We start from the raw sequence: 27961 nt of genomic DNA, 5'->3' as shown, positions 1-27961 counted from the left end.
GAAACGCGTAAATGGTAAGATACTGACTACTGAGCTCGCTCAAGCCTCAGAAACAGTCATTGAATACCAGTTCAAAACACCAGAAAAAAGAAAATTCTTGACAAGTTCATTTTGTTCATGACCATAAACTCGATCCTGGAAAAAATAATCACACGGTAGAGAAGTACCGTGTTGACTTGACAAAGTTTATTTTAGCAAAACGGGCAACAAAGATTTCCTTATTTAAAGGCACCAGCAAGAAGCGAAGCTCAATATATCAAGCTCGCTAGCTACTAGAGAAATAGAAATACAAGGAGAGAGAGAGATTGATGATGATGATGACGACTATGAAGAACATGTGTGTAATTTGCATGTTGTTGGTTCTGCTTTTAGCAGTTAGTTATGCAACTGAAGCAGAGGAGTCGGCCTGCACCAGGCTTTGCGGCGACGTCTACATCCCCTTCCCCTTCGGCATCGAGACTGGCTGCTTCGCCACCAGTTTCCGGGTCTCCTGCAACACGACCGACTTCAAACTCTACTACGGCAATACCGATATCCAAATCGTCGGCATCGACCACAACAACTTCCAAGCCACAATACTGCAGCCAATCACAGCCGACTGCCCCAACAACAATAGGACCGCAGGAAGCAGCACGTCGTCGGAGATAGACCTCACCGACACGCCGTTCTACGTCAACAACACCAGGAACATCTTCACCGCCATCGGATGCGGCGTCGACGCATTCTACAATGCGTCGTCGAGATATTTCTCTGATTTTAATATGACCACCCGCAACTGCGTCTCGCTCTGCAACACCAACGCCACCTTCGTTAACAGCACCTGCTCCGGCAACAATGGCTGCTGCCAGACAAGCATCCCGCCATTAGTGGAGCAGTTCACTTCCTCCTTGTCCAACTCCGGCGCCTCGTCGTCCAATTCGTGTAGTTACTCGTTCCTTGTGGATCGGTCCTGGTTCTCCTTGAATGGGTTGACTGGGCAGGACTTCTATGAGCGGAACGAAGGACTTGTTCCTGTCGTCGTCTATTGGTTCTCGGTGGGTGACCCCGTGTACCGAGATCAACTAGATCGGCGACTAAATTTGAGTGAGTTCTCTGCCATCGACTAATTTTTTCTGCCCAATAGAAAAAGGAAAAAAAAAAAAGAGAAAATATCTTAATTTTCATTTCTATAATCATTACAAACATTCCGCAATCAAAGTTAATTAATTTGGTTCTCTACAGAACTATATTTTGTCCTGCATTTTGATGATAAATATTACACACATTGCGGACAAAGTATCATTATTTAAACTCTTCCTGGCATGATTTTGCAGAATTAATCTTTATAATTATTAGTACAAGTGCGGGAGGAAGTTTGCTTATTATTCTGGCTATTATTACACTACGGATGAGGTTGAGACAAAGAAATTTGGAGAAGAAAAGGAAGGAAAATTATAGCAGAAATCTACAGTTGCTGAGAAACGCACCATCTTCTTCACCAGATGATATTGTTATCGAGAGGATGAAGATCTATAAGCTAGATGAAATGGAAAAGGCTACCAATAATTTTGATAAAACTCGAATTATCGGTGGCGGAGGTCATGGGAACGTGTACAAAGGAATTTTATCAGATCAACGAGTAGTTGCCATCAAAAGGCCAAAGATAATGAACGAAATCGAGCTCGGGCAATTCATCAATGAGGTTTTCATTCTTTCTCAAACTAGCCATAGAAATGTGGTTAAGTTCTTCGGGTGTTGCTTGGAAACGGAAGTCCCTCTGCTTGTGTTTGAGTTTATATCAGGTGGAACACTCTCTGATCATCTTATTGATCGTGAACAACACCCGCCTTTATCATTTGAAGATCGTTTAAGGATCGCCTACGAGATTGCCAGAGCACTATCTTATATACACTCCGAAGCTTCGATAACAATTTTCCATAGAGATATTAAATCATCCAACATTCTACTTGATGAAAGGAATATCGCAAAACTAGCTGATTTTGGTGCTTCAAGGGTTGTTACTTGTGAAATGAATTCGGTAACTACCATTGTTCAAGGAACTTATGGATACTTGGATCCTGAGTACCATCAAACAGGAAGATTAACCGAAAAGAGTGATGTTTATAGCTTCGGAGTCATTCTTGCAGAGCTTTTGACAGGAAGGGCAGCAATTCCTTACCAAAAAAACAATGAGGTGAGACACTTAGTTATGGACTTCTTGGGTTCATTGAAAGAAAAGTCACTTCATGAGATTCTTGATCCCATAGTTCTAAATCAAGCCAAAGAAGAAATTGTTGAAAGAATGGCGAGGCTTGTAGAGAGGTGCCTCAAATTAAAAGGGAATAAACGACCAATGATGAAGGAGGTGGAGGACGTGCTCGAAGCTATGAGAGAGAAGAAATCGGATATTGATATTGATGCTAATTGTGGTGTTGGAGGTGTTGATTGTTTTGTTGTGGTTCAAGAGTAATAAATTAGAGATGTGATATTTCTTATTTACTGAGTTTTGTGTGTAATAAATTAGAGATTTGGCATTTCTTATGAGTCAGACTTTTAATAGAAGTTGAGAGGGTTGTACTTAATTATCTTTGAATTAAAATAATTTTTAATTTTACTTATGTGTGAAAACTTTTTCTCTAGGCAAAGTTATTATTTTCTTTACTTATCGATTTTGTTCCAATATATAGTTTGATTCTTGATTCAATTCTAATACTGTCTAACATTCATATAAAGAGAAGAACAATATATGAATCTCATATCTTCAACCAAAGAAAACAGGAAGAGAAAAAGATTAGTCTTAAACATCCAAGCCAACAAAAACTGAAAACATTATATTAAGGCAAACAGTCATACAAGGAAACATATAAAGCAGTCTGTAATTTCGATGGAAAAAGTCTCAGCTTATTCAGGAACATCTCATAATGCAGCAACGAAAAAGATGTCTAGGCCTTAACACCCTAAACATAAAGAGTACTTTCGGAATGAGCAAGAGCACAATCAATACTTGTAGTCCTTGACATGAAGGCTCTCTGAGACACCTTCACCTCCAGCGGCATCGCCCTCGTAGACACCCAGAGTTGCCTCTGAGTTGGCCTTGCACCGGGTGAGTAAGGCAGCCCTTGCCTTCTCCACATTCTCAGTCTTCCCTTGCCATGCCTTAAGCGTGCTTTGCTGCAGGGCACGGCCGAATGAGAAGGAAAGTGACCACGGCTTCTTCCCCTCCAGCTTGTTCATGGCATTCAAGTTCAAAGTAGCTTCCTCTTCACTCTGTCCTCCTGAAAGGAAAACAATAGCAGGAACAGCAGCAGGAACAGTCCTCTGGAGAGTTCGGACAGTGTACTCAGCAACCACCTCAGGAGTCACTTTTGCTGACTCCGACCCAGGAGTAACCATGTTTGGTTTCAACAGGCTTCCTTCCAAGAGCACATGGTGGTCATTGAGCGCCTTGTAGCAAGCAGCAAGCACCCGCTCCGATACATCAGCACACTTTTTGATATCATGTGGACCATCAACTAGGATCTCTGGCTCCACAATTGGGACAAGGCCATTCTCCTGGCAGATGATGGCATAGCGTGCCAGACCACTAGCATTTGCATCAATTGACAATTGAGATGGCTCATTGGGACCAATCTTGAGTACAGCACGCCACTTGGCAAAGCGAGCACCAGCCTCATAGTACTTCTTGCAGCGCTTGCCAAGGTCATCATGTCCTTGGGTAGTGGTTTCTCCATTGGTGCCAGCAAGTTCAACGGTGCCTGAGTCTACCTTGATTCCTGGAAGGACTCCACCCTCCTTGAGGACATCAACAAAGGGCTTGCCATCAGCAGTTTTCTGGTAGAGAGTCTCCTCAAAGAGGATAACACCACTGAGGTATTGGAGGGCACCGGGTGTGCAAAAGAGAAGCTCACGGAGCGCACGGCGGTTTTCCTCAACATTCTCCACATTGATACTGGCAAGGCGCTTACCTATAGTACCAGTCGACTCATCAGCAGCAAGGATACCCTTCCCAGGGGTGCCAATGTAAGCAGCATTGGCAATTAGCTCATCTGCAAGATAAAGACATACTGTGTTAGTAGGGGAAAAAACTATATAGTTAGAAATTTAGCAATAATCATACTCAGCAAGAGGAAAAACCTAATTCAAACAGGCAAAAGCTCATCCCTACTAAATCAAATAGATTTTTTAATTATATTCTAAATAAGATAATGATAAACAATGAAATGCAGTAGAACAAACTATAACAAGCTTCTACAAATTTGATTTGGTGATTTCACATAGAAGCAGTTGACCTTTTTCCATGCAACGAATGCAAAAGGGACACCAGGAAACATTTGTAAATTGAATCATAACCAACATCTACAAGTAGAGTTTGCATGATACTGAAAGATTTGAGAAACTTTTTGATATGTATAATGTATTACCAAAAAAGTCCACTAACCATGTTTGGCAGTTAAGTAATAGTAAATCAATCTTCACAAGATTCAAGCAGATCAATATAAAGGAAACTTAAAAACAGCCGCAACACATACAAGAAAATACAAATATGTTTGATAGGTCCTCCATTGTCTTGGATCTAATATAGAATTTGTTTAGCCAGTTAATAACTACCAACTTATGTACTTAAAGAGTTATGGACTGGAAATTTAGAATGAGAAATCTATGACTGAGTCTTAAATGACATCGTAAGTGCAAAACTGATAAACGTTTGAAATCTACTTAATGCATAATGGATAAGGAGAAGGATATGACAAAAAGGGTATATAACTTTAACAGTTTGTTTGGAACCAATTTCTGAGTGCAAAAAATTCTTTCTATGAGGTAGAATTTCTTTAGAATTAGAATTCTAATTTTAAGGTTTGGAAATGAAAATTGAAATTCCATTCATGTGTTAGGAATCATAGATTATGGATATGCATGTGACTATTTGGTATAATGCTATAGAGTTTTTTTTTTAAAAAAAAATTATTCTCTTGAATTCCTCAGAATTCTAAAAAAAAAAAAAAAAAAAAAAAAAAGATTGTTTTTTTATCAACTACTAAGGTCATAAGTACGTACGTTGCTCCTACTTATGAAAGGGTAATAATAGGGGGAGAAAAAGAAGGAAAGACCATTATTGTCAGACCATCAGAGAACTTAAAGCTCTTTCGCCCTAGCCTCAACCTCTAATCCTAAATCCACCAAATTCAACAGAGTCTAGCAGTAAAAAACCCAGCTATAGCTAAAACCAGCCGACGATAGGAGAAAGTTCAGATCTGCGAAGATCCACATGAAAAAAAAAAAAAAATCTCTCCTTTAGCAAGCCTTATGCCATACATACATTAAAAGAATCCAAAATCAGATCTTTTCGAAACATACAGCTATAATCCAGACACAGTCGGTCTAAAACTATAGAGATTTAAAGCCTATTTAGCAAAACAAACGCCGCAGTCTAAGCAAAGATTCACAAATCGACAAGTTTCTCACCTCCAGATCATACACCAGATTACCAAAGAAGAAGAATAGTTCAATTTCTTCAACTCCAAACCGAAAACAAAGGCAGAATCAACAAGTAGAAAAAGGGTACCGTGATATTGGCCGACGTAGGCAGACATCTTGAATCGAGAAAGTACGAAGGAAACTAGACCGGAGCGATATATCCAAGGACGCGACGAGCAGGGAAGAGAAGAGGAATTCGTGGGTTTTAAATAGGAGCAGATCTCGATTGCGACGACTCATAGCCATGGGCGGCGGTAGCCGGTAGGAGTTTAGGGCAAACATGTGGCTGCGGCCCACTTTTACTTAATCAAATACCCAAAATCACACCACGGTCCGTAAGTGGTCCTAAAGTGGAGACCACATTTTAACCTTCATAAATAAGTAATTATAGCGCAGGTAGAAATAGGGTACGGTGTTGGTATAATGTGGTTCCGCCAAGTCGGTTGAATGAACGAAATCATTTGAGAAAATTGATTTTTGAAATGGAATTAAATAAAATCACAATATTAAATTGTTTCCACATAAATGTTAGTTTTTGTGAATTAAATTTTAAATTAATTAAAAATTAAAACTTTATATTTCGAATTGGATTCAATGCAACCTTAAGAAAGAAAATTGAGATATCATTTCTTTAAATTTCTTCCTCTGTTTATTTCTAAGATTTTACTTGTTTCCTTCTTTTCAACCAAGAAAACATTATCTATAATATTATTTTTTTTCTTATTTATCTGGAAGGAATTCGATTCCAACTAGTTCCTTGGTTTTATTCCAATCCAATTGGATGGAAATATAAAGGAAAATTAAAGTTTAGCCTTGCAAATAATGAGTGATTATTTATTTCCTTTCCATATTATCCAAGTAAATATAATGAATATAAAATAAGATATTTCTTTTTTGTTTTTGTTTTTTACTCTTCTCAAGATACAATTGTATATCAATAAATAAATTCAAGGTTGTCATTATTTGTATGCATCCTTACTATTTATGTATATATTATATTATACTGATCCCTTCATCCTACCATATATAATTTTTTAAAATAAAAATATTTTTGAAAAAAAAAATGAAAGAGAACAAAGGAGAAAAGAATGATTCTCATGGAGATCTTTAGCTTGATATCTAGAATGTAGAGGGGGGGGATCGAGAAATTTAGATTTATATTTTAACAAAAAACAAATTATGTCTTAACGGAAAAAATGACAAAAAAAAAATCTAAAAAAAATGCAATATGATGAGAAATATACAGCCTCCAATATCCTTGGACCGCCTTGCTAACCAGATTGTTTCTTCAAAAACTTGTAGATGAAAATCGTTTGGTTCTTTCAATAAAAGGGAGTGGAAGACACCTATGGCGTCGTCTTCTAATGGGGTTTGCTAAGTGAATTTTTCAGCAAGGACTCTACCATCCATGTCATGTTCTTCTCTTTGGATCCCTGCAAAGGCCATGTTTCTTCAATGTCTTGATGTAATTTCGCATTAGTGTAAACTTGTTTGCGCCGAGTTTATAAAAGTAATCCCATGTGTATATTCCAGTCTTGTGCAAATCATCGAAAATTATTCTGAGGAAATGATACAAGGAGATGCTCAGGAGTGATAGATTTAAGTTCTATTCAAAATGGTTCTTACCTGACACCATAGTTTCCCACTGGTTCTGCAGACATGATACCGACATGCCGGCGACCAGCAATGACCTGGTTTGATACAATGACTTTCTCAATAACAGTGATTTAGATGTAACTAGAGTTAATTTAGTTTACAAAATAGAAACAAAAATTAGCAGGAAAACTGAAGAACCATTGAAAAACTGTATCACCATGCATTTTTCAGTGAGAAAAGAAAGGTGACAAACTGTATCACCATGCATTTTTAAGTTAGAAAAGAAAGGGAAAAAGACTAAAAATATTTTGTTGCAAGATGTATCTAAACAAACAAATGATCACACACTTTGTGCCAGCTTATTGTTTCGTATAAATGATGTACCGAGTATCGATATGACTGACACTGAGAAAAGAAGAAAAGATGACTTTTAAGTGTTACTGTCAAAATGTGACAAATTGTTGCAGTGAACAATTTTAGTTCAGCACCACGGATACATGCTTCGATTAAATTAATTTATTACTGCTGAACTGTTGTTCTTATTGACAGAAAAAGTGGCAGGTTTATTCTCACATGAAGAATGACAAATGCCCAAGCAAGGTCCCCTTTGTATTCCAAAACACCCAAATAAGTCCCTCATTTCTTTATTCTTAAAAAAAACAGAAGCTATCAAAATACAAATAGGAAAAAAAAACAACAAGAGAGAGAAAAATCTATACCTACACCCTGAATCATTTAGGGTTTAGCCATATCAGTCCGAAGCACGGATAAAGGACGAAGGTTGCATTAAGTTGTCAGCCAGCATTAAAACTACAGCAAATGTTCCATGAATGGATCCATTAAACTATTGTACTAATACTAGATTGTTGCCCGGAAGGAACGCGTTGTAGGATTCGATTGTAACATCTTGACAAGGACTGCTACATCTCCAAAACTCAGGTATAGTGCTAAATATGCAAAAGTTTGCGTTGCAGGAACCGACTGTAACGTATCGGCAAAGACCGCTACATCTTCATGAGAACTTGAGTGTAGTGTTAAATAGGTAAGAGTTCTCAAACCATAGGTTGGATAAAAACAAATATAATCGAAAAACTAATAGTGTAAGATTTGACTCTCACTGATAAATCGAGAAGTAGATTCGATAATTAGGAGAAGAATTAATATTTTATGTGTACAAGAGACAAAATGGATAGGCGAGAAGGCAAAAATGACAGAGAACTCGAGTTTTAAGTTATGGCATACAGGAAAGAGTAAAACAAGAAATTGAGTGTATATTGTTGTAGATAGTTCGTTAAAAGATGAAGTTGAGTAGTTAAAAAAGGGGATCGAATTATAGTCCTTTAAAATAATAGTGGCAAAAGAAACTATGAACATAATTAGTATATATGCACCGCAAGTAGGATTAGATGAAACTGTCAAATCAAGATTTTGGGACAACTTAAATGAAATATTACAAAATATTCCGCCAAATGAAATGATTTTAATATAAGGTGAAATAAATGAGCATGCCGAATAAAAAATAAGAAATATGAGAGGGTACATAGGGGTTATGAGTTTGGAACCAAAAATGAAAAAAGGAAAACTATATTATATTTTACGATAGCATATAACCTTATATTAGCTAATACAATTTTTAAGAAAAGAAAAGAACACTTAATCACATTCAAAAATGAGAATAATAAATTGCAAATTGACTTTCTTATAGCTAGGAAGAAGGATAGAAAGATTTATAAAGATTGCAAGGTCATCCTTGGTGAAAGTTTAACTACCCAATATAGATTAATAATGTTGGATATACGCCTCAAGCATAATATCAATAGAAAGAAAATATATACGACTCCTAAAATTAAGTGCATAATATCAATAGAAAGAAAATATATACGACTCCTAGAATTAAGTGGTGGAAGTTAAATGATGAGAAGTAAAATATATTTAAGGAAAAGGCAAGAGTACAAATATTAAATGAAATATATGGTAACCCTAATACGATATGAGATAAGATGATATTAAAGTTGAAAATAATAGTTAAGAGTGTGGTGAGTCAAAGGAACACACACCACTAAATAAAGAATCTTGATAGTGGAATGAGAAAGTACAAAAGAAAGTGAAGGAAAAATGAACTTATAAGGAATTATATATTTATAAGAACGAGAAAAATTTTAAAAAATATATAATAGACAAGAAAGAGGCTAAGAAAGTAGTGAATGAAACAAAGAATGGAACTTTTGAATGATTATATCACAAATTGAATACAAAAGAAAGGGAAAGAGACATTTATAGAATATTTAAAGTGAGAGAAAGAAAGACAAGAGATCTTATCCAAATAAAATGTACTAAAGATAAATGTAATAGGGTACTAGTAAACAATGGAGAAATAAACGAGCGATGGAAGAGGTATTTTTATCAACTTTTTAATGAAGGTTTAATTGACCAACTTAACTTAGGTAATTTAAGCAGGTCAATTGAGTATAAAAATTTAAATTTTTATCATAAAATTTAAACTTTAGAAATAAAACAAGCTTTAAATGGGATGCAAATGAAAAAGTCGTTGGACCAGATGATATTTTGATAGATGTATAGAAGTGTATAGGGAAACAAGGTATTGAATGATTTACCAAATTATTTAACATAATATTAAAAAAAACAAATATATGATCGATAGAGGGTAAGTACTTTAGTTCCATTATATAAAAATAAATGAGACGTACAAAATTGTGTAAACTATAGGGGTATTAAACTAATGAGTCATACCATGAAATTTTTAAAAAAAAAATAATAGAAAAAAGATTAAGGAGACTATGGTAACCGAAAATTAATTTGGATTCATGCATGGAAGGTCGACAATAGAAGCTATACATCTTCTTAGACAATTAATTGAAAAATATCGGGAGCAAAAACAAGATCTACACATGGTATTCATTGACTTAGAAAAAACTTATGATAGAGTCCAAGAGAAATTATATAGAGAATTCTAGAAAAGAGAGGTGTTAGTGTAACATATATTGAACTAATTAAGGATATGTACGAGGATGTACCGACCAGAGTAAAGACTTCAAGCGGAGTAACTGAAGCATTTTCAATAAAGATAAGATTACATCAAGGATCAGCTCTAAGTCCCTATCTTTTTACACTAATTATAAACAAACTCAGTGTGCACATTCAAGACACAGTACTGTGGTGTATGTTGTTTGCAGATGATATTATTTTGGTAGATGAAACACGTGAATGAGTAAATGCTAAACTAGAATGTTGACGAGAAACACTATAAGGGAAAGGTTTTAAGCTTAGTAGATTAAAGACAGAATATATGGAATTTAAGTTTAGCAATATTAAAAGTAATGAGACAATTGTTAAGATAGGAGAGGACGAGTTGCCCGAAATTGAGAGATTTAAATATTTAGAATCATTTTTACAAAACGATGGAAGGATTGAGAGAGATATCTTAACATAGAATACAAGCACGATGGTTGAAATGGAGGAGAGCGTCGGGTGTTTTATGTGACCGTAAAATACCTCTTAAACTTAAAGGTAAGTTCTATAAAACCGCAATTAGACTTGCTATGTTATATGGAGCTGAATGTTGGGTTATGACTCGAGCACATGAGTAGAAGATGAGAGTTGCAGAGATGAGGATGTTAAGGTGGATGTGTGGACATACGAGGATGGACAAAATAAGAAATAAAAGCATTAAAGAGAAAGTCGGAGTTGTATCTGTTGAGGAAAAACTCCGAGAGACACGTTTAAGATAGTACAGACATGTACTTAGACGACCAATAAATGCTCCAGTTAGGCGATGTGAACTATGATAAACATGCATATCAAACGAGAAAGAGGCAGACAAAAAAAGACTTGGTTAGCAACAATAAAATAAGATAAAATTTATTTAAATATAGATGATTATATATAGTACGAGATAGAGCTTAATAGCGTAAAGAATCTATATAGCCGACCCCACCTAGTGGGATAAGATTTGGTTGTTGCTATTGTTGTTATACACCCTGAATCATTTATGCATGAAACGATGTTGTGCTTGTGTTTTGATTGAAACATTATTAGGTGATAAATTCAGAATTGCCTCTTTCATGGATTGGATTTGGACTTTTAGGAGAATTTACAGAATGCAAATGATGCTTTGGAAGAGAAAGAACATGAAAGAATACTTAAATGTAAATTGTGGATAAGTAATAAGTCCATGGAACTCAAATACAGACCAATGCCCCGTAGTAGAAATGCAAAATGGAGTTTATTTTCTAGTTGACCATTACTATAGCAGAGTTTACCCTACTAAAACAGATGCCTATCGTTTATGTATCTTTTGCCATCCCAAAAGTAATGAATCCAAACAAACAAACTCAGACCAAGTAGCAATTGCATCGTTAAATACTAATACATTTTTATGGTTTCTAATCAGTTCTGAGCATCTCGTCCAAACTGGCATAATTTTGCTAAATAGTACAAGAGCCATTGGTCATATATACTTTATAGGAAGAAATAAAGAGATTGATATGGTGAACAGAAAGTCATAAATATTTAGCTATTATTTTTGTTCCTTCCTATTAAACAAAATAATGAAGGGATAGATTAACTTAAGGCCCAAATCTTTTAGTCAAAAGGAAGAAATGTATTATTAGATCTTAATAGTGGATAAGAAAAGCTAGGTCTAATATTATCAGCAGTAGCACTATCTTCTAACAGAAATGCTAAAGATCATTTAATAAAAATGATTTATTACCTTCTCACCGCCTATCGTTCTAATCTTGCTATCAACGGCAGGACTGCAGACTCTAAGAAACTCAGCTGACAGATGGAAGGCACTTCCATCGGAGTACTCTACTTCCACCTGTAAGCAAATGAATCTGAGAAAATAAACTTTAAACAAGAATCAACCGAAAGCATGGAGTTTGACAGATTAGGAATCCTTGATTATTATGTGCCAAGCTATCAGAGGATTGATTGGGGCAAAAGTGATGAAGCAAAGAGGAACATACAGCCTTTGGCGGCCGGAGGACAAATCTGGTGAGCCGAGGTGGCGGCGCAGAGGTGTGCACTCGTCGAGTCACTGAGAGCAGAAGTGCAGTGGACATTGATGGGGTTGTTCTCCTTGTCACCAGATTCAACTGCAGAAAGAAAATAGCAAATTTACAAATCAGTTAAATAGTGTTATTTTGTAACCTATTTCACTATTTTTAAATACGATTTTAATTCCATTTTTTAAAAAAGTTATACAAGCCTACATAATTCATTTATTAGTTTATTCATGCAAAATATGTATAATGAGTTAAAAAATAGAATTTACCGACCTCTATATGCAGTAAAGTTTCGAGTATTAGCGGATCATTGTGCTCTACTTGACCTAGTATCTATAAGTACAATATGAAAATAACTCAAATATTGAAAATGATATAAGAACAATAACATAAAATCTGAACATTTCTAAGATTCAAAGTCGATGAATGTTTTCTGATCTCCTTATCTCGTAATATTCCCTATTCTTAAACGATACCTCCACAACTATCTAATAACAACTTTATTTAATCAACTTAAATAAAACTTAATTAAAATAAAATATACCTTGCAACTTCCTTGCTTCTTCCTGTATTTCGTTGATACCAAACCTTAGGCCAATCAAACCTTTAATTGGTCATCGTAAAAGCTGTAATAACAGGAGGAAGGCAGCTTGCTGCTGTTGGAGTGTTGGGTGTGTGATGTTGCCCCTGTTGCCGGAAATACAGGAAGAAGCAAGAAGAGGGACTGCTGTTAGCTGGCACAAGAAGGAGACTTTTGGGAAGAAAGGAAGAAAGCTGCCGGCGGCTTGAAAAGAGGGCAGCAAGGTGGGCTTCTTTTCCCCTCTTCGCAGGCGGCCTCGGCTAGCTCCGGCGTCTCCGGTGACAGGGAAGGGCAAAACAAGGGATGCTCTTGTTGTGAAAACAAAACCCTAGAAGAAGAGGGAGGAAATGATGCTGCAATTGAAGAAGAAGAAGAAGAAAGGCGAGGGAGGATTGTGCCTGCCGTCGGAGAAGAAGGAGTGGGAGGGATGAGTGCTGCTGCTGGAGAAGAAGAAGAAAAGGCCAGCGCCGCGTCGAAGTTGTAGGTGCGCCGGCCGTGAGGAAGAAAACTCACGAGAAATTTTTTTAAGTCAATTGAATCGATCAAACCATTTAAATTTAATTCAATCCAAACTTACCGACTTAAATCGATTCCAATTTAAAACCACATAATCCTTATTTTGGTTTTCAATTCAAATTAATCCGACTTTAATTCAACACTCTCATTTCATTTCGTATTTAAATTCATCTATTTTTATCGATTTAAAATTTTAATAAAATTTAAATTTAATTTTTTTTTCCTTAGGTATCGGATGCAGGTTTGGGTATCGGGTTTGGGTTGTAGCAGGATCCGATCCGTATCTCTCCCTCTTCCTCTTTACTACAGGTTGGAACAGACTGTACACTGTTCGGCACACAGCACAGAACAGAGCAATGATCTATGTTCTTCCTTCAATGGCAATGCCAATGCAAATCGATAAAAGATGTTGCTCGTGGCCTTCCCAATCAACGAGCGGTGCACCATGAATTTACCATATACACGATGAACTCATCTTTTCAGGTACTCCCTCTCTTTTGAATCTTCAGAATCAAAGAGATCGAGAACATAAGAGAAGCAACAGACCGTAGAAAGAACTCATAGATGATCTGAAAGTGTGGCCATGCCGGGTCCATCTTAGGTTCTTCCTCATCTGCATCAACTTTTTCAAGAATCATGTTCTGTCGTGGCGGAGAAGATAAGGTCCTGAACAAGTTGATGGACACCATTTTTGTAATCTCAAGGATCACACTTTCTGGAAACTTGTCGCTTGCAGAAGCTATTTGTTGGGTCACTGAAGTCAAAAACAACACAGCAAAAGTTCAACTTCTCAAAAATTAAGCTTTGTTTTTCAGAGTTAGAGACGTCCTTCCGGAGAACGCATTATCAAGCAGAGAACAAACAAAGAGCCCCGAAATTTGTCGAAGAGACGGAATGTGGGGATGTGGTGCTCACGATGATCTCTTATGGACTTTGCTCCGACCTATAATACAAATGACGTCAGTGCCAAATCAGGGAAGGGGTCCCTGACAATAGTCCTCCAACGTTCAAATCAATCTCCGACGAAGAAGAAAAAAAATAGTCAATTGAGCAATAAGAAAACTATAGCGCAACAGTAAAATATCGTATACCTCCGTCGATATTTGGACCACCCCCTTTATATAGAGTTCTGGTAGTGCGCGTGCACGCTTCCCAAGACGAGCACGCATCTCAAAGTTTTCCCTGAAAAGAGCTGTCAGTAAAGTGTCCCTGACACGATACCTTAACGGGTCAAGCATATCTCTGAAGTGACAGTGGAAGCTTCTGTCATACGATCCTCTATCCGACCATGCCGCATGTCAGCAGCACTAGCTCCCAAAAGGATGTCGAAAGATAGCCTGTTGCGTCTGTTGCTTGGCCGAGCGGAATAGCCGCTCGACCGAAATTTCGTCGTCCGAGTGTTATCTGTTGCTCGACCGAGCGGGATAGCCGCTCGACCGAAATTCCACTCCACTTGTTCTATTGCTGGGCTGAGCGGAATAGTCACTCGGCCGGAAGTCCACTGTCCGCGTGCTCGGCTGATGTCGAGTCTGCTACTAGGCTAAGTGGAAGAGTCGCTCGGGCCGGTTCATGCATACTGCTCCCTTTGTCGTCCTCTTATTTGAGCGTCGAGTGCTCAGCTCATGGCCAAGACAAACGTGATATTGGATCGGGCCTTTCTCTTCCCGATCAGGACATGCTCATCTGATCAGCAAATGACTTCTAAGCATTGACCGCCTTGAGTTTGACCTCCTTTAACCTCCGCCGTGACAGCAAGGTAGGGCCCCTCATCATCACTGCATCACAAGCCTCCCCCTCAAGTCTAGTCGAAGGAGGTTGTAAGTCCGACTGACTGGACAATTGTGTGAGCAGATTTCCTCCCGATCGACCTTTGACAGTGTGTGGTTTCTGCTCGAGAGGCGACTTCACCCTGCCGGTCACCCTATTGAAGTTTGTCGTTCGACTATAGGTAAGCTCCCTCGATCTAATCGGCACGACGAAGGTTTGCACTTGTGAAATTTTTCCTTGGGTTGTCTTGGGTGAGCACAAGTCATGCTGACGTCACCCAGATTTCTGGAAAATCGTGCAAATCTTTGCGCATTAAGGCTGAGCGCTTCTATACAGTCATTAAATGTCGACATGTGGTGAGGCGCCACATGTCACGCCCGATGCCGCCACACGCCTGACTTGACAGACGTGATGTGATGTTTGGCGGTTTGAATTCAATGACCCGATCTTCGCCTAGGTTTCCTCGACCTAGATCGAACGGCTCCGTTCGACTGTCCCTAAGGTTTATAAGCCTGTTGCGCCGCCTCTTTCGCACACTTCGTCTTCGAGTGCTCCCGGCGACCATCTTTCTACTTCTGCGCGATCCACTTTCTCCGACGATCCTTCACGCCTCTTCTCCGGCGACCTCTCCCCCTTAAGCCTTCTTCCAACCGTGCCTGTCTTTGAGCTTTTTGGCCTTTCTTCTTGGGTTCCAGTGATACTCCCGTAACTTTTTCCTCTTTCAGTCGCCTTTCTTCCCCTCAACATCCCCTTTTCGTATGTTTTTACGATGGCAAGTTCTTCACAGTCGTCTGCTTCTGTCCCTGGACTCTGGTACACATCCATGTAGTTTAGGTTCGATGGAGGCGACACTGAGAGCTTGAGAGATGCTTTCGAAATCTCTTCTGATCATCATATCGTTTTGCCTTCTCCGTCCGATGGGCCCAATTCTCTGTCGATCGACTGTATCTGTTTCTTCCGGGATCATTTTATCGTCGGTCTACGGTTTCTCCTTCATCCCTTCATTCCCGCAGTTTATAAATATTTTCGCATTTTCCTTCCTCAACTTTTGTCGAACTCCTTCCGACTGATGTGCGGTGTCGTTGTTTTGTTTCATCTGCACGACATCCCTCTTACTCCCCAGGTCTTCAACTATTTTTACTATCCCAAACTCTCCGAGCCAGGGACATTCCTTTTCCAATCTCGAGTGGGTCTTATTTTCTTTGATAAAATATCGACCTCCAACAAGCACTGGAGGGAGTATTTCTCTTTTATGCGCCTTCCCGAGTGGCCAGACTTCTCTACCAACTGGCAACTTGAACTGGCCCCTCAACCGACTCTCAAGTGATACAAGAGCTGATTGGACTACTTGCACGCCTCCTCGATGTTAGCTGGTGAGAAGTACGACATTAGCAAGTTGCTGCTTGAGGGTGTCCTGTATATCTTTGGACTAAGTTCGATCTGCACCCGACTGCCGACCAACGTAGGTATGAAGCTTCTTTAATTCTTCCTTTGATGCTAACTGATTTCTCTTTATCTTTTGTAGCCGAAGTCATGTTACGAGCACGTCTGCCCGACAAGGCGAAACTCAAGGACGCCGCAATCAATGCGGTAGCTATTGAAGAACTAGCGAGACGCGACCTGCAACCGGTTGGCTCACACGAAGATCTGCTCGGCGAGAGCGAGAAGACACCCGCTGTGGTGGGCGAAGGGATGACCAGCTCGACTCCCAATGTTGGGGCGGCTGAGGGTTCACAACAGCCTCTCGAGCTGCTGAAGTTCGTCCATGTTGAGGGAGCGTCCGGCTCGACTTCCTCAAGAGAGTCGCTGATCCGCCAAAAAAGGCGCCGCGCGAAGCCTTCGTCGCGTTCCGCTTCCTCGGGGGTGAGGACCGCTGAGCGGGTCGAGACTTCGACCCCTATTCCAGAAATTACGGTCGCTACATCATCCGACTGAACTCCCTCATTAGGTGAGCTGCCGCAGGGAACCCTCGCCACACCTCCGGTGGCATTCATGCCGCCACCTTCGAAGCCCTCAAAGGTTCAGAAGTTCGGCATCCGACCGGCATCCGCATCTCGCCCATCAGGTCAGGCGGCCTCGACGCAATTGGCCCCGAGCTATCATTGCCACATAACGGCGATCCTCCATCTGCCCACCGAAGAATATAGCGAGCCGAGCACCGAGTCTGTGGCCCCGAGCACCAAATCATCATCCAGGGGTCGCTCCTAAGATCTGGGAGGATGCATGGGCTCGTGCGGCGATGATGCCTCCTGGCACGCTCGCGAACAACCACACCCAGATGTCCACTAGGATAAGTGTTCCCTTTATTGTACTTTCTTACATTACCTCCGATTAGCGTTGACCTCTTCTCACTCGTCCGCAGTACTGGGTGGAGAGTCTGGTCATGTGCTACATGCTTGCATTTTTGGAGGAGGAAGTAAAGCAACTGAAGTCGTTGAGCGACCAATCCTCCGCCACTCAGGAGAAAACAGACGCTGAGGTGGCCCAGCTGCACCCCGCTCTAGATGAGAGTGACAAACTGCTTGAGGTCGAATGGGCCAAGAGCGCCAGTCAGGCCACGATGTTGGAGCGGCTCAATAAAGAGGTCACTACCTTTGACAATAAGATCGAGTCGGCGAGCGCGTGGAAGAACCGAGCCATCGCGGACCTTGATGAAAAGAATAAGGAGGCTTAAGCCCTCGCCCAAAAGCTCAAGGAAGCTGAGGACTTCTTGGTTGTTGAGTAGCACTGTCAGTCGGTCGAAGAAGCTGCTCTTCGGAGCCAACTCGTCGATAAGGATAAGGAGCTGACCACTGCTAAGGACGAACTAGAGGGCTCCCGAGCAGCCCTGAGGATTTATCAAGATGCCGAGGTGAGTAGGTTTGACGCCATGAAGCAAACCTACATCCGCTCGGACGTCTTCAACGACAAAGTCGCTGATCGGGCCCTCCGGCTGTTCGATCTAGCGATCGATGGGACAATCAATCAGCTCCGCGAGGGAGGCCATCTGCCGGTAGCTCTGACAAGCAGGCAGCTCTAACAAGCAGCATCATTGTTGGGACCGAAATGTAGCTAGAGGGGGGGTGAATAGCTTGACGCAATCTCGTGCTCGTCGATGCTTGTTTCTTGAGATGATGTGCAGCGGAAAATACAAAGAAACAACACTCAACGCTAACACTAGGGATTTACTTGGTATCCACCTCAAGAAAAGGTGACTAATCCAAGGATCCACACACTCACGCACCCTCCACTATGAAAAACACTCATTTACGGTAACTACCGAAGGCGGAGAAGCCTTACAAGCTCTCAGTACAAGAAGAAGGAAAGGGAAAACAAAATACAAGCAAAAGCTTACAAGTTTGCACACGAAACCCTAACCCTAGCTTCTTTCTCGCCTCTTGACTTGGACGTGCACCAGCACAAGCCTCCAAGAACCTTCAAGATCTGGCGTGAGAGCTGTGGAGAGTTGCTGTGAAGATCTGAGTTCGCTGGGAACGAAAGCCGTGGAAGTTCTACCTAGAGAAACGCTCGCCAATCGCTATATCCTGCGCCAACGGTCAAATCCCAATCGATCGGATTACTCCCAATCGATTGGGGAGGCTTTGGATCGATCGGCCGATCGATCCCGGGCTTATCGCGTAGAATCGCAGCTCCCAATCGATCAGCCGATCGATTGGAGGCTCCCAATCGATCAGCCGATTGATTGGAGGCTCCCAATTGATCGGCCGATCGATTGGGAGGCTTTCTGTGTGATCGGCGATTCTCCCCAATCAATCTACCGATCGATTGGGGAAGCCTTTGTCGCGGGGACTCACGGAATTGATCAGCCGATCGATTGGGCATGAGCCAATCGATCGGCTGATCGATCCAGCTCAGGTTTTTGCCCAAAACCAAGTCTAAAGTCCCCTAAACTAACATCCGGTCAACCCTGACCTGTTGGTACATCATGCCTAACATCTGGTCACCCTTGACCTGCTAGGACTCCCTCACCAAGTGTCCGGTCAATCCTTTTGACCCACTTGGACTTCCACCAGATGTCTGGTCAACCTTGACCCATCTGGATTTCCTCGTGCCAAGTATCCAGTTAATCTCTTTGACCTACTTGGACCTCTCAATACCAAATGTCTAATCAACCTTGATCCATCTGGATTTCCTGTGTCTGGCTTCACTCACCAGGACTTCCCTTTTGCCTAGCATTACTTACTAGGACTTTCACCTGGCTTCACTCACCAGGATTTCACTCACTAGGTATTTTACCTGGCTTCACTCACCAGGATTTCCATCTGCCTAGCTTCACTCACTAGGTCTTTCACCTGGCTTCACTCACTAGGATTTTCCTTCTGCCTAGCTTCACTCACTAGGACTTTCCAGTCAAGTATCTAGTCAACCTTGACCTACTTGACTTTCCTTCACAAACTCCCCACATGAACAATTGCACATGCAATCTCCATGTGTTGTCTTCATGTATTGTTAAACATCGAAATCCAAACATCAAGACTCGAGCTTGACCCAATTCAAACTCAGTCAACCAGGTCAACCTTGACTTAGGGAATATTGCAGCAACAATCTCCCCCTTTTTGATATTTGACAATACCACATTTAAGTTAGGCTAATCTCATAGCCTTAACTCCCTTCATGCCAATATATGAATGATAATGATGGTTTCCTTCATTCTTCCCCTTTACCAGAGGGCAAACTCCCTCTACAGGTAATGAAGGTCTAACTTAACCACCCATTCTCCCCCATTGGCACACATCAAAAACTCTCCCCCTGAAGAGTTACCCAATGTTGTTTACAACTTCACTCGTTGTTCACAACATAATAACGAAGGCCCCATACCCTTCATTATTCTGAACGCACAACCCTTGAGCATATACCACATGGTATATTCACACACGATTCAATTGAAGGTCTCATACCCTTCATTATCATCAAATGCTCATCCATGAGCATACACTACTTGAATAATGAAGATATCCACTCTCCATTATATTCAAATACCCACCCTTGAGCATTTTTACTAAAGAAGGTTAACCACCTTCCAAGGTGTATGTAAAATAGATTTTCATGTCCTTAAAGAGTAACTCCCCCTAAAGACATGTGCGTAACTTCTGTCATTGCACCAACAATGACTTGGAATCCCTAAAACTTAAGGAAACTCAAATTTAGAAGTTTTGAGGTTCATAAATTCAATATTGAAACCAAACCTCAACCTAAACCTCTACTTAGTCTTCCTTAACCAATCCATTCTTGTTTTCATCATGAAAACTCTCCCTAAATGTATACAAATGTGTTTTGATGGGTTAGGAGTGGTTTTATAGACTAAAAATGGTTTAGAATGCTGAAAACAAGCTTTTCCAGCCAAAATCAGCATCCCCAATCGATTGGAGTTGGGTCCCAATCGATTGAACTTGCTTGAATCGATTCACTGATCGATTCAGCTAGTGTGGATCAATCAGTCGATCGATCCAGCGAGCTTCTGCTTGCGAGAAATGCCTTCTCAATCGATCACCCGATCGATTGAGGCACTCCAATCGATCGAGTGATCGATTGAAGCTCTGAAATTGCTGAAATTCCATTTCAGTCAACTTTAGAAACTCCCCAAAAATTTTACAAAATTCTAAAAATCGTGAAAATTCATATAGACACTACTTAGGGGATATACTATCAAGGAAAAATAGTTTTCTATGAAAATACTTTCTATTTTCCAAGATTGACACAAACTTGAAAACTTGTAAAAACTTTAGTGTTTTCTTTTAGTTTGTGTCTAACATTTCAATGATGATTACTATCAAAAGATAGTCTTCATCAAGGTTTTATAAAATCATTTTAAAATGATTTTCAAAACCAATATCCAACCATGTTCTTTGAGCTCAATGCACATGACTTGTACATTAGCTTTTCCAATGATTGGACAACACATACCTATGTGTTTTGATGAACTTAAAACTCAAAAGAATGCACTAAATCAACATATTGAGTTTTGTTCATCATCCTAACATCTCACTTGTATTTAATGTGTACGAAACCACATACAAGTCACCTTATAGTTTTTAGTGAGATGTAAACTTTGATTTTGTCCTAATCTAGGGATCATGCATATCTATCTAGGCATTTTGAGGTTATGAACATCCACCAAGGATGTTACTTGTTAATGAATATAATTTGTCCTTAGATTTGTAATGAATTAAAATAATTCATGATGTGTTATGACATACATCAAAGATAAATAATTTTCAAAAGAAAATTTCCTATAATTACATGATGCATGTATGACATGACATGACATTTTTGTATTTTTCATAATATGGCATGAATGCAAAAATAAACATGATGTCATGACATATGATGGGCAAACAAACCATGGCAAATTAGCATAAGTAAAATATCTAGAATAACTATCTAAGTATCCTTAAACCTTAGCTAACTTAAAGTTTAGGCCTAGATTGCCCAATATTTTCCAAGAAAATATCAAAACCCAACTTGACATTTCTTACACTTGATTTCTTGTGTCAATTAAGATTATATCCAAATACTCAAATTATGGCACATTTTAATCCATTTAGGAAGTAAATGATAATCATTTTCATTTTCAAAGGTTAATAATAACCTTGAAAATGCTCTCCGAGTGTCAACTTCATCAAAGTTGGGTTAACTACCCTTCTAATCGGAGTTGACACTCTCTATCCCATCTAAGGGGTAGAAAAAATGCTCATAGGAACCCAAAACCTATTGGAGCTCCTTGAATGCTCTAAGTACTCACTAGAGATAACTTCCCTAGATACCTTCTTAGTGATCATGTTAGGCTTCTTAGAAGCCTTTGTCACTTTTTCTAGATCAACTCTAGGGATTGCCTCCCTTGTGATCTTTTTAGTGACTTTCTTAGACTTCTTAGAAGTTCTAGTCACGTTTGTTGTTGCAAAAATACTTCTAGGGATAACTTCCCTTGTATTTTTGACTTGACCATTTGACCTAGGGTTGATTCCATAATTATATGGAACCATATGGTAAGAAGTTGCATCCTTCTTATCCTTAGGTTTGTATCCCAAACCTTTATGGCCCTTGAATGACCCTTGTTGTGCTAAACTTAGGTTTTGCTCATTTTGCCCTTTTAGGATACTTTCCATCCTTTTTAGGGTCTTTTCCATTTTATCAAGCCTTGATCTCAAGACTTGATTTTCTTCCCATAAATCCCTAGATTTTGATTTTTCCTTAAATCCTTGAGCATTTTTATTTCTAGACTTATAACTATGGTCCTTAGTGTTATTGCCTAAACTTTTATCTATCTTCCTAACCCTAGGTGTGGTAGTCTTAGCATGGAGAGTCATATGTTTTTCTTTAATGCTATCATGCTTCCTATTTTTATGGTAAATAACATTAAAATAATAAAAATTGGAATTAGCATGCCTTTTACCATTATTTAAAGGGGTAGGCTCAATAAATGATACCTTTCATTTTACCTTGGAGGCTTCCCCTTTACTCATGCTTCCTCCCTTTGGCATGACCGCTTTCTTCCCCTTAGGACATTGACTTCTATAATGTCCTTTTTTATTGCAAAAGAAGCACACAATGTGCTCCTTGCTCTTCTTTATTCCGGGAACGGTCTCCTTAGGCTTCTCTTTGCCCTTTAGTGCCACTTGGTCCTTCTTCTTAGCCAATTTGGGGCATTTGCTCTTATAATGCTCATGTTCCCTACACTCAAAACATATAATATGATTTTTATTTTTAATTGAAATATTTATACCTTCACATGTAGGGATGACACTTGATCCTCCATTTGATGTCTCTTGATTTTTGGAGGATGTATCGTCTTTTTCTCCCTTTGACTCGGATGTAGAAGCTTCTCCTTCTTCTTGATCCGATGTCACCAAAAGTAGCTCTCCCTCAATCCTAGAGGTGGAGACTTCTTCATCTTCATCTTGTATATTGAACAAAGAGTACGCTCCCTCTTTTCCCTTTTCATTGTATTCCTTTGAAGATAAAGCTTCTTGGTCTTCTTCTTTGGAAGTTGAGCATCTCTCAACTTCGGAATTCTCCTCCTCTTGGTCTTGCTCCAATGAGTCGCTCTCTTTGGATTTTTCTTGGATTGGTACAGTGGAGGGGATCTCATGAATCATTTCCAATTTGCTCCATAGCTCTTTGGCGTCTTCAAATTCTCCGATTTTCTCTAAGATATTGCTCGGCAATAGATTGACCAAAAGCTTGGTCACTTTGTCATTGGCCTCGCATCTTTGGATTTGCTCTTGGCTCCATTTGCTCTTCTTGAGGATTTTGCCCTTTGAATTTGTTGGAGCTTTGAAGCCTTCCATAAGAGCAAACCATTGCTCTATCTCCATCATAAGAAAATTCTCGATCCTTAATTTCCAAGAATCGAAGCTTGTAGATACATATGGTGGAGGCACCCTTGTGTCGAATCCAAGGACATCTTGGAATTCCATCTTGAAGTTTGAGCTTTTTGATGAAGTCTTCTACTTGTAGAATTGCTCCAACTTCTTCACCCTCTAGCTTTTTTGCTCCTTCCGGCGATGATTCCAGTGAAGAGCAATCTTTCTCTAATACCACTTGTTGGGACCGAAATGTAGCTAAAGGGGGAGTGAATAGCTCGACGCGATCTCGTGCTCATCGTTGCTTGTTTCTTGAGATGATGTGCAGCGGAAAATACAAAGAAACAACACTCAATGCTAACACTAGAGATTTACTTAGTATCCACCTCAAGAAGAGGTGACTAATCCAAGGATCCACACACTCAAGCACCCTCTACTATGAAAAACACTCCTTTACGGTAACTACCAAAGGCGGAGAAGCCTTACAAGCTCTCAGTACAAGAAGAAGGAAAGGGAAAACAAAATACAAGCAAAAGCTTACAAGTTTACACACGAAACCCTAACCCTAGCTTCTTTCTCGCCTCTTGACTTGGATGTGCACCAGCACAAGCCTCCAAGAACCTTCAAGATCTGGCGTGAGAGTTGTGGAGAGCTGCTGTGAAGATATGAGTTCGCTGGGAATGAAAGCCGTGGAAGTTCTACCGAGAGAAACGATTGGGGAGGCTTTGGATCGATCGAATTGATCGAATTGCTCAAATCCCAATCGATCGAATTGCTCCCAATCGATTGGGGAGACTTTGGATCGATCCAGGGCTTATCGCGTAGAATCGCAGCTCCCAATCGATCAGTCGATCGATTGGAGGCTCCCAATCGATCGACCGATCGATTGGGAGGCTTTCTGTGTGATCAGCGATTCTCCCCAATCGATCCACTGATCGATTGGGGAAGCCTTTGTCGCGGGGACTCACGGAATCGATCAGCCGATCGATTGGGCATGAGCCAATCGATCGGTTGATCGATCCAGCTCAGGTTTTTACCCAAAACCAAGTCCAAAGTCCCCTAAACCAACATCCGGTCAACCCTGACCTGTTGGTACATCATGCCTAGCATCTAGTCACCCTTGACCTGCTAGGACTCCCTCACCAAGTGTCCGGTCAATTCCTTTGACCCACTTGGACTTCCACCAGATGTCTGGTCAACCTTGACCCATCTGGATTTCCTCGTGCCAAGTATCCGGTCAATCCCTTTGACCTACTTGGACCTCTCAATACCAGATGTCTAATCAACCTTGATCCATCTGGATTTCCTGTGCCTGGCTTCACTCACCAGGACTTCCCTTTTGCCTAGCTTTACTTACTAGAACTTTCACCTGGCTTCACTCACTAGGATTTCCAACTGCCTAGCTTCACTCACTAGGTATTTTACCTGGCTTCACTCACCAGGATTTCCATCTGCCTAGCTTCACTCACTAGGTCTTTCACCTGGCTTCACTCACCAGGATTTTCCTTCTGCCTAGCTTCACTCACTAGGACTTTCCAGTCAAGTATCCAGTCAACCTTGACCTACTTGACTTTCCTTCACAAACTCCCCACATGAACAATTGCACCTGCAATCTCCATGTGTTGTCTTCATGTATTGTCAAACATCAAAACCCAAACATCAAGACTCGAGCTTGACCCAATTCAAACTCAGTCAACCAGGTCAACCTTGACTCAGGGAATATTGCACCAACAATCATTAGCCGGGATAAGCTCACTGTCGCGCTGCCTGATGATGTCTTGGACTATATTAAGTAAGGCTGAGCGTTCCTGAGTGAGGTCGAGCGTCCCTGTAAGATGTAAAATTTTTGAAGTTTAAATGCATGCTCGTCCGTTCGGGCAAGCTTTACCTCCTTGTATGTTTTTCAACTCCTTTTGATTATTTGCAAGAGCTCGTGGCCTCATTCATGATGATTCTATTAGCTGATCGACCTCTCTGGTATTCAGAGTCCATGATTCCGTGATCTCCTGCTCGGCCATAGGAGTATTTTAAAGAATAGCGCCGAACGGTCTCTATATTCTGAAGACTTCGAACTTTTGAGTAGCTCGGGTTCACGGTCGGCTATTCATCGATGCTTTCCTGCTCACTGACCTTTCGAAAAACTGCTCAACCCCGAACGGGGGAGACAAGGAATCCCATATGTTGATCCGAGACCAGGGAAGACCACTTGACCCCAAACAGGGGAGGTTGAAATTCGATATGCTGGTCCAAGACTAGTGAAGCTCGCTCAACCTCGAACGGGGGAGATATGAGATCCGATAAGCTGGTCTGAGACCAGTGAAAACCGCTCGACCTCTAGAGCCCGTGGCTCTAATATAACTCAAACTCGGTCAATCGACCCGAGAGTCTCTGACTCAAGGGTTTATAGTCGCTGCTCGACTGTTGATGAATACCCGGGTTTTAGGTCGCCGCTTGAACGTTGTTGAAGAATATGCGAAGACTCGAGTTTAAGGTCACCGCTCGACCGCTGATAGAGACAAGGGTTTAAGATCGTCGCTCGACTGTCGATGAAGACAAGGGTTTAAGGTCGCCACTCGACCGTCGATGGAGACAAGGGTTTAAGGTTACCACTCGACCATCGATGGAGACAAGGGTTTAAGGTCGTCGTTCGACCGCTAATGACGACTCACGTTTAACGTTGTCGCTCGACGATTTGATGTAGACCCACGTTTAACGTTGTCGCTCGACAATTCGATGCAGACCTGCATTTAACGTTATCGTTCAACGATTTGATGTAGACCCGCGTTTAACGTCGCCGCTCGATGGTTTGATACAGACCCGCGTTTAACGTCGCCGCTCGACGATTTGATGTAGACCTGCGTTTAATGTCACCGCTCGACAATTTGATGTAGACCCGCGTTTAATGTCGTCGCTCGACGATTTGATGTAGACCTGCGTTTAACGTCGTCACTCAACGATTTGATGTAGACTCGCGTTTAACATCGTCACTCGACAATTTGATGTAGACCCGTGTTTAACGTCGCAGCTCGATGATTTGATGTATACTAGGGTTTAAGGTCGTCACTCGACCGTTGAGGGAGATGCACTTGAGGCCTTTGCTTTTTTATTCAAACTTTGTCCTGCGTTCGGGAGGCATACAAAAGATACATAAAGCATAGTATTCACTCACGCACCTCTCATCCAGCCCTGTAGGGTTGAAAATGATTCGCACTCCATGACCTCTCAAGCTGCCTCCCCTCTTCATCCTCCGGATAGTAGGCATCTGAACGGAGCTTCTGCACAACCTTGAAAGGTCCTGCCCATGGGGCCTCGAGCTTAGTGACATCATCGACCAACTTCACTTTCTTCCAGACAAGGCCGTCGACCTAGAAGGACATCGGGATCACTCGCCGGTTGTAGTTCTGTTTCATTCATTGTCGGTATGCTGTTAGCCGAACCGCTGCTTTTGCCCGTGTTTCGTCCACCAAGTCGAGCTCATGAGCCTCCGTTCGGTGTTTCCTTCGTCGTAGAGCTGCACACGATCGGAATTTATTCCGACATCCACGGGGATTACTGCCTCTCCGTCGTATATCAAATGGAATGGGCTCATGCTGGTCGCCTCCTTTGGAGTCGTGCGAAGAGCCCACAGCACACTAGGGAGCTCGTCGTCCCAACTGCCTCCAACGTGGTCGAGCCGAGCGTGTAAGACTCTGAGGATCTCCCGATTGGCGACTTCAGCTTGCCCATTGCCCTGGGGGTAAGCCACAGAGGTGAAGGCTTGCTGGATGTCATAACCCTCGCACCACTCTCTGAGCCTCTAACCGGTGAATTGCTTTCCGTTGTCAAATACGAGTCGGCGTGGGATGCCGAATCGGCAAATGATGTTCTGCCAAATAAATTTGATGACCATCTGCTCGGTGATTCTTGCGAGTGGCTCGGCTTCCACCCACTTAGAGAAGTAGTCGACCGTGATGAGGAGAAACTTCCGCTGACCGGTCGCTATTGGGAATGGTCCAACGATATCCATGCCCCATTAGTCGAATGACATGATATCGTGGACGCCTTCATTTCCTCGGTCGGTTGGTGCGGCAGGTTGTGATACTTCTGGCAGAACAAGCAGACGGCCACCGTTCAAGCGGCGTCCTCCTGGAGGATCGACCAAAAATATCCGGCCAAGAGTATCTTACGGGCTAATGCACGGGCGCCCAGATGACCTCCACAGGAGCCTTGGTGCACCTCCTTCAAAATGTACTAGATATCCTCTGATCCGACGTACTTGAGGAGGGGCCTCGAGAAGGTTCTCTTGTAAAGTTGGTCGCCGATCAAGGTGAACCGCCCAACCCTCTTTTTCAATAAGTGGGCTTCCTCCAGATCGACGGGTGTAGCTCCCGAACGTAGAAACTCCATCAGAGTTGTTCTCCAGTTGCTCGAGAAGGTTACTCCCTCCATTCAATTGATGTGCGCCAGAAGCGAGACTTGTTCGATCGGTTGATCGATGACGATCGACGTCAATGAACTGGCTAGTTTCGCTAACTCATCCGCCACCTGGTTCTCCGATCGGAGGATCTTCTATACAATGACCTCCTGGAAGTTGGCCTTCAGCTTCTCAAAAGCCTCTGCATAGAGCCTTAACCGAGCGTTGCTTATCTCGAATGTCCTGAATAGCTGTTGGGCGGCAAGCTAGGAGTCCGAGTGGATGAGAACTTTAACCATTCCCCACGTGTCGAGCTGCCTGTAGG

General features: G+C 41.2%; 4 protein-coding genes across 6 annotated transcripts; 1 reads left to right on the top strand and 3 right to left on the bottom strand.

The window, feature by feature from the left end:
- Positions 1–248: 248 nt before the first annotated feature.
- Positions 249–2593, top strand: LOC121984744 (wall-associated receptor kinase 4-like). Its single transcript, XM_042537868.1, has 2 exons — positions 249–1083; positions 1314–2593. Exons 1-2 carry the CDS (start codon positions 309–311, stop codon positions 2447–2449), a joined length of 1911 nt encoding a protein of 636 aa, XP_042393802.1. The 5' UTR covers positions 249–308; the 3' UTR covers positions 2450–2593.
- Positions 2594–2776: 183 nt separating this feature from the next.
- On the bottom strand, positions 2777–5700 carry LOC121984745 (fructose-bisphosphate aldolase 1, cytoplasmic). The gene is made up of 2 exons (XM_042537869.1): positions 5543–5700; positions 2777–4025 (listed from the first exon to the last, which is right to left on the bottom strand). The coding sequence occupies exons 1-2, from the start codon at positions 5568–5570 to the stop codon at positions 2977–2979; spliced, it is 1077 nt and encodes a 358-aa protein (XP_042393803.1). The 5' UTR covers positions 5571–5700; the 3' UTR covers positions 2777–2976.
- An 835-nt stretch (positions 5701–6535) lies between these two features.
- On the bottom strand, positions 6536–13210 carry LOC121984746. Of its 3 annotated transcripts, none has more exons than XM_042537872.1 (6): positions 12622–13210; positions 12351–12410; positions 12039–12167; positions 11783–11890; positions 7081–7145; positions 6536–7013 (listed from the first exon to the last, which is right to left on the bottom strand). In XM_042537872.1, exons 3-6 carry the CDS (start codon positions 12132–12134, stop codon positions 6866–6868), a joined length of 417 nt encoding a protein of 138 aa, XP_042393806.1. In that variant the 5' UTR covers positions 12135–12167; positions 12351–12410; positions 12622–13210; the 3' UTR covers positions 6536–6865. The 3 variants fall into 3 exon arrangements, with proteins under 3 accessions (XP_042393806.1, XP_042393805.1, XP_042393804.1); XM_042537871.1 differs by lacking the exon at positions 12351–12410 and having other exon boundaries at positions 12622–12985; positions 13056–13201; XM_042537870.1 differs by lacking the exon at positions 12351–12410 and having other exon boundaries at positions 12622–13208.
- Positions 13211–13652: 442 nt separating this feature from the next.
- LOC121986796 lies at positions 13653–15765 on the bottom strand. Its single transcript, XM_042540735.1, has 2 exons — positions 15453–15765; positions 13653–13927 (listed from the first exon to the last, which is right to left on the bottom strand). Exons 1-2 carry the CDS (start codon positions 15763–15765, stop codon positions 13653–13655), a joined length of 588 nt encoding a protein of 195 aa, XP_042396669.1.
- Positions 15766–27961: the final 12196 nt, after the last annotated feature.

This window comes from Zingiber officinale, chromosome 5B (assembly GCF_018446385.1).
Source record: "Zingiber officinale cultivar Zhangliang chromosome 5B, Zo_v1.1, whole genome shotgun sequence".
In the NCBI taxonomy this organism is placed as follows: Eukaryota; Viridiplantae; Streptophyta; class Magnoliopsida; order Zingiberales; family Zingiberaceae; genus Zingiber; species Zingiber officinale.
This window is presented reverse-complemented; position numbering and strand designations above follow the sequence as displayed.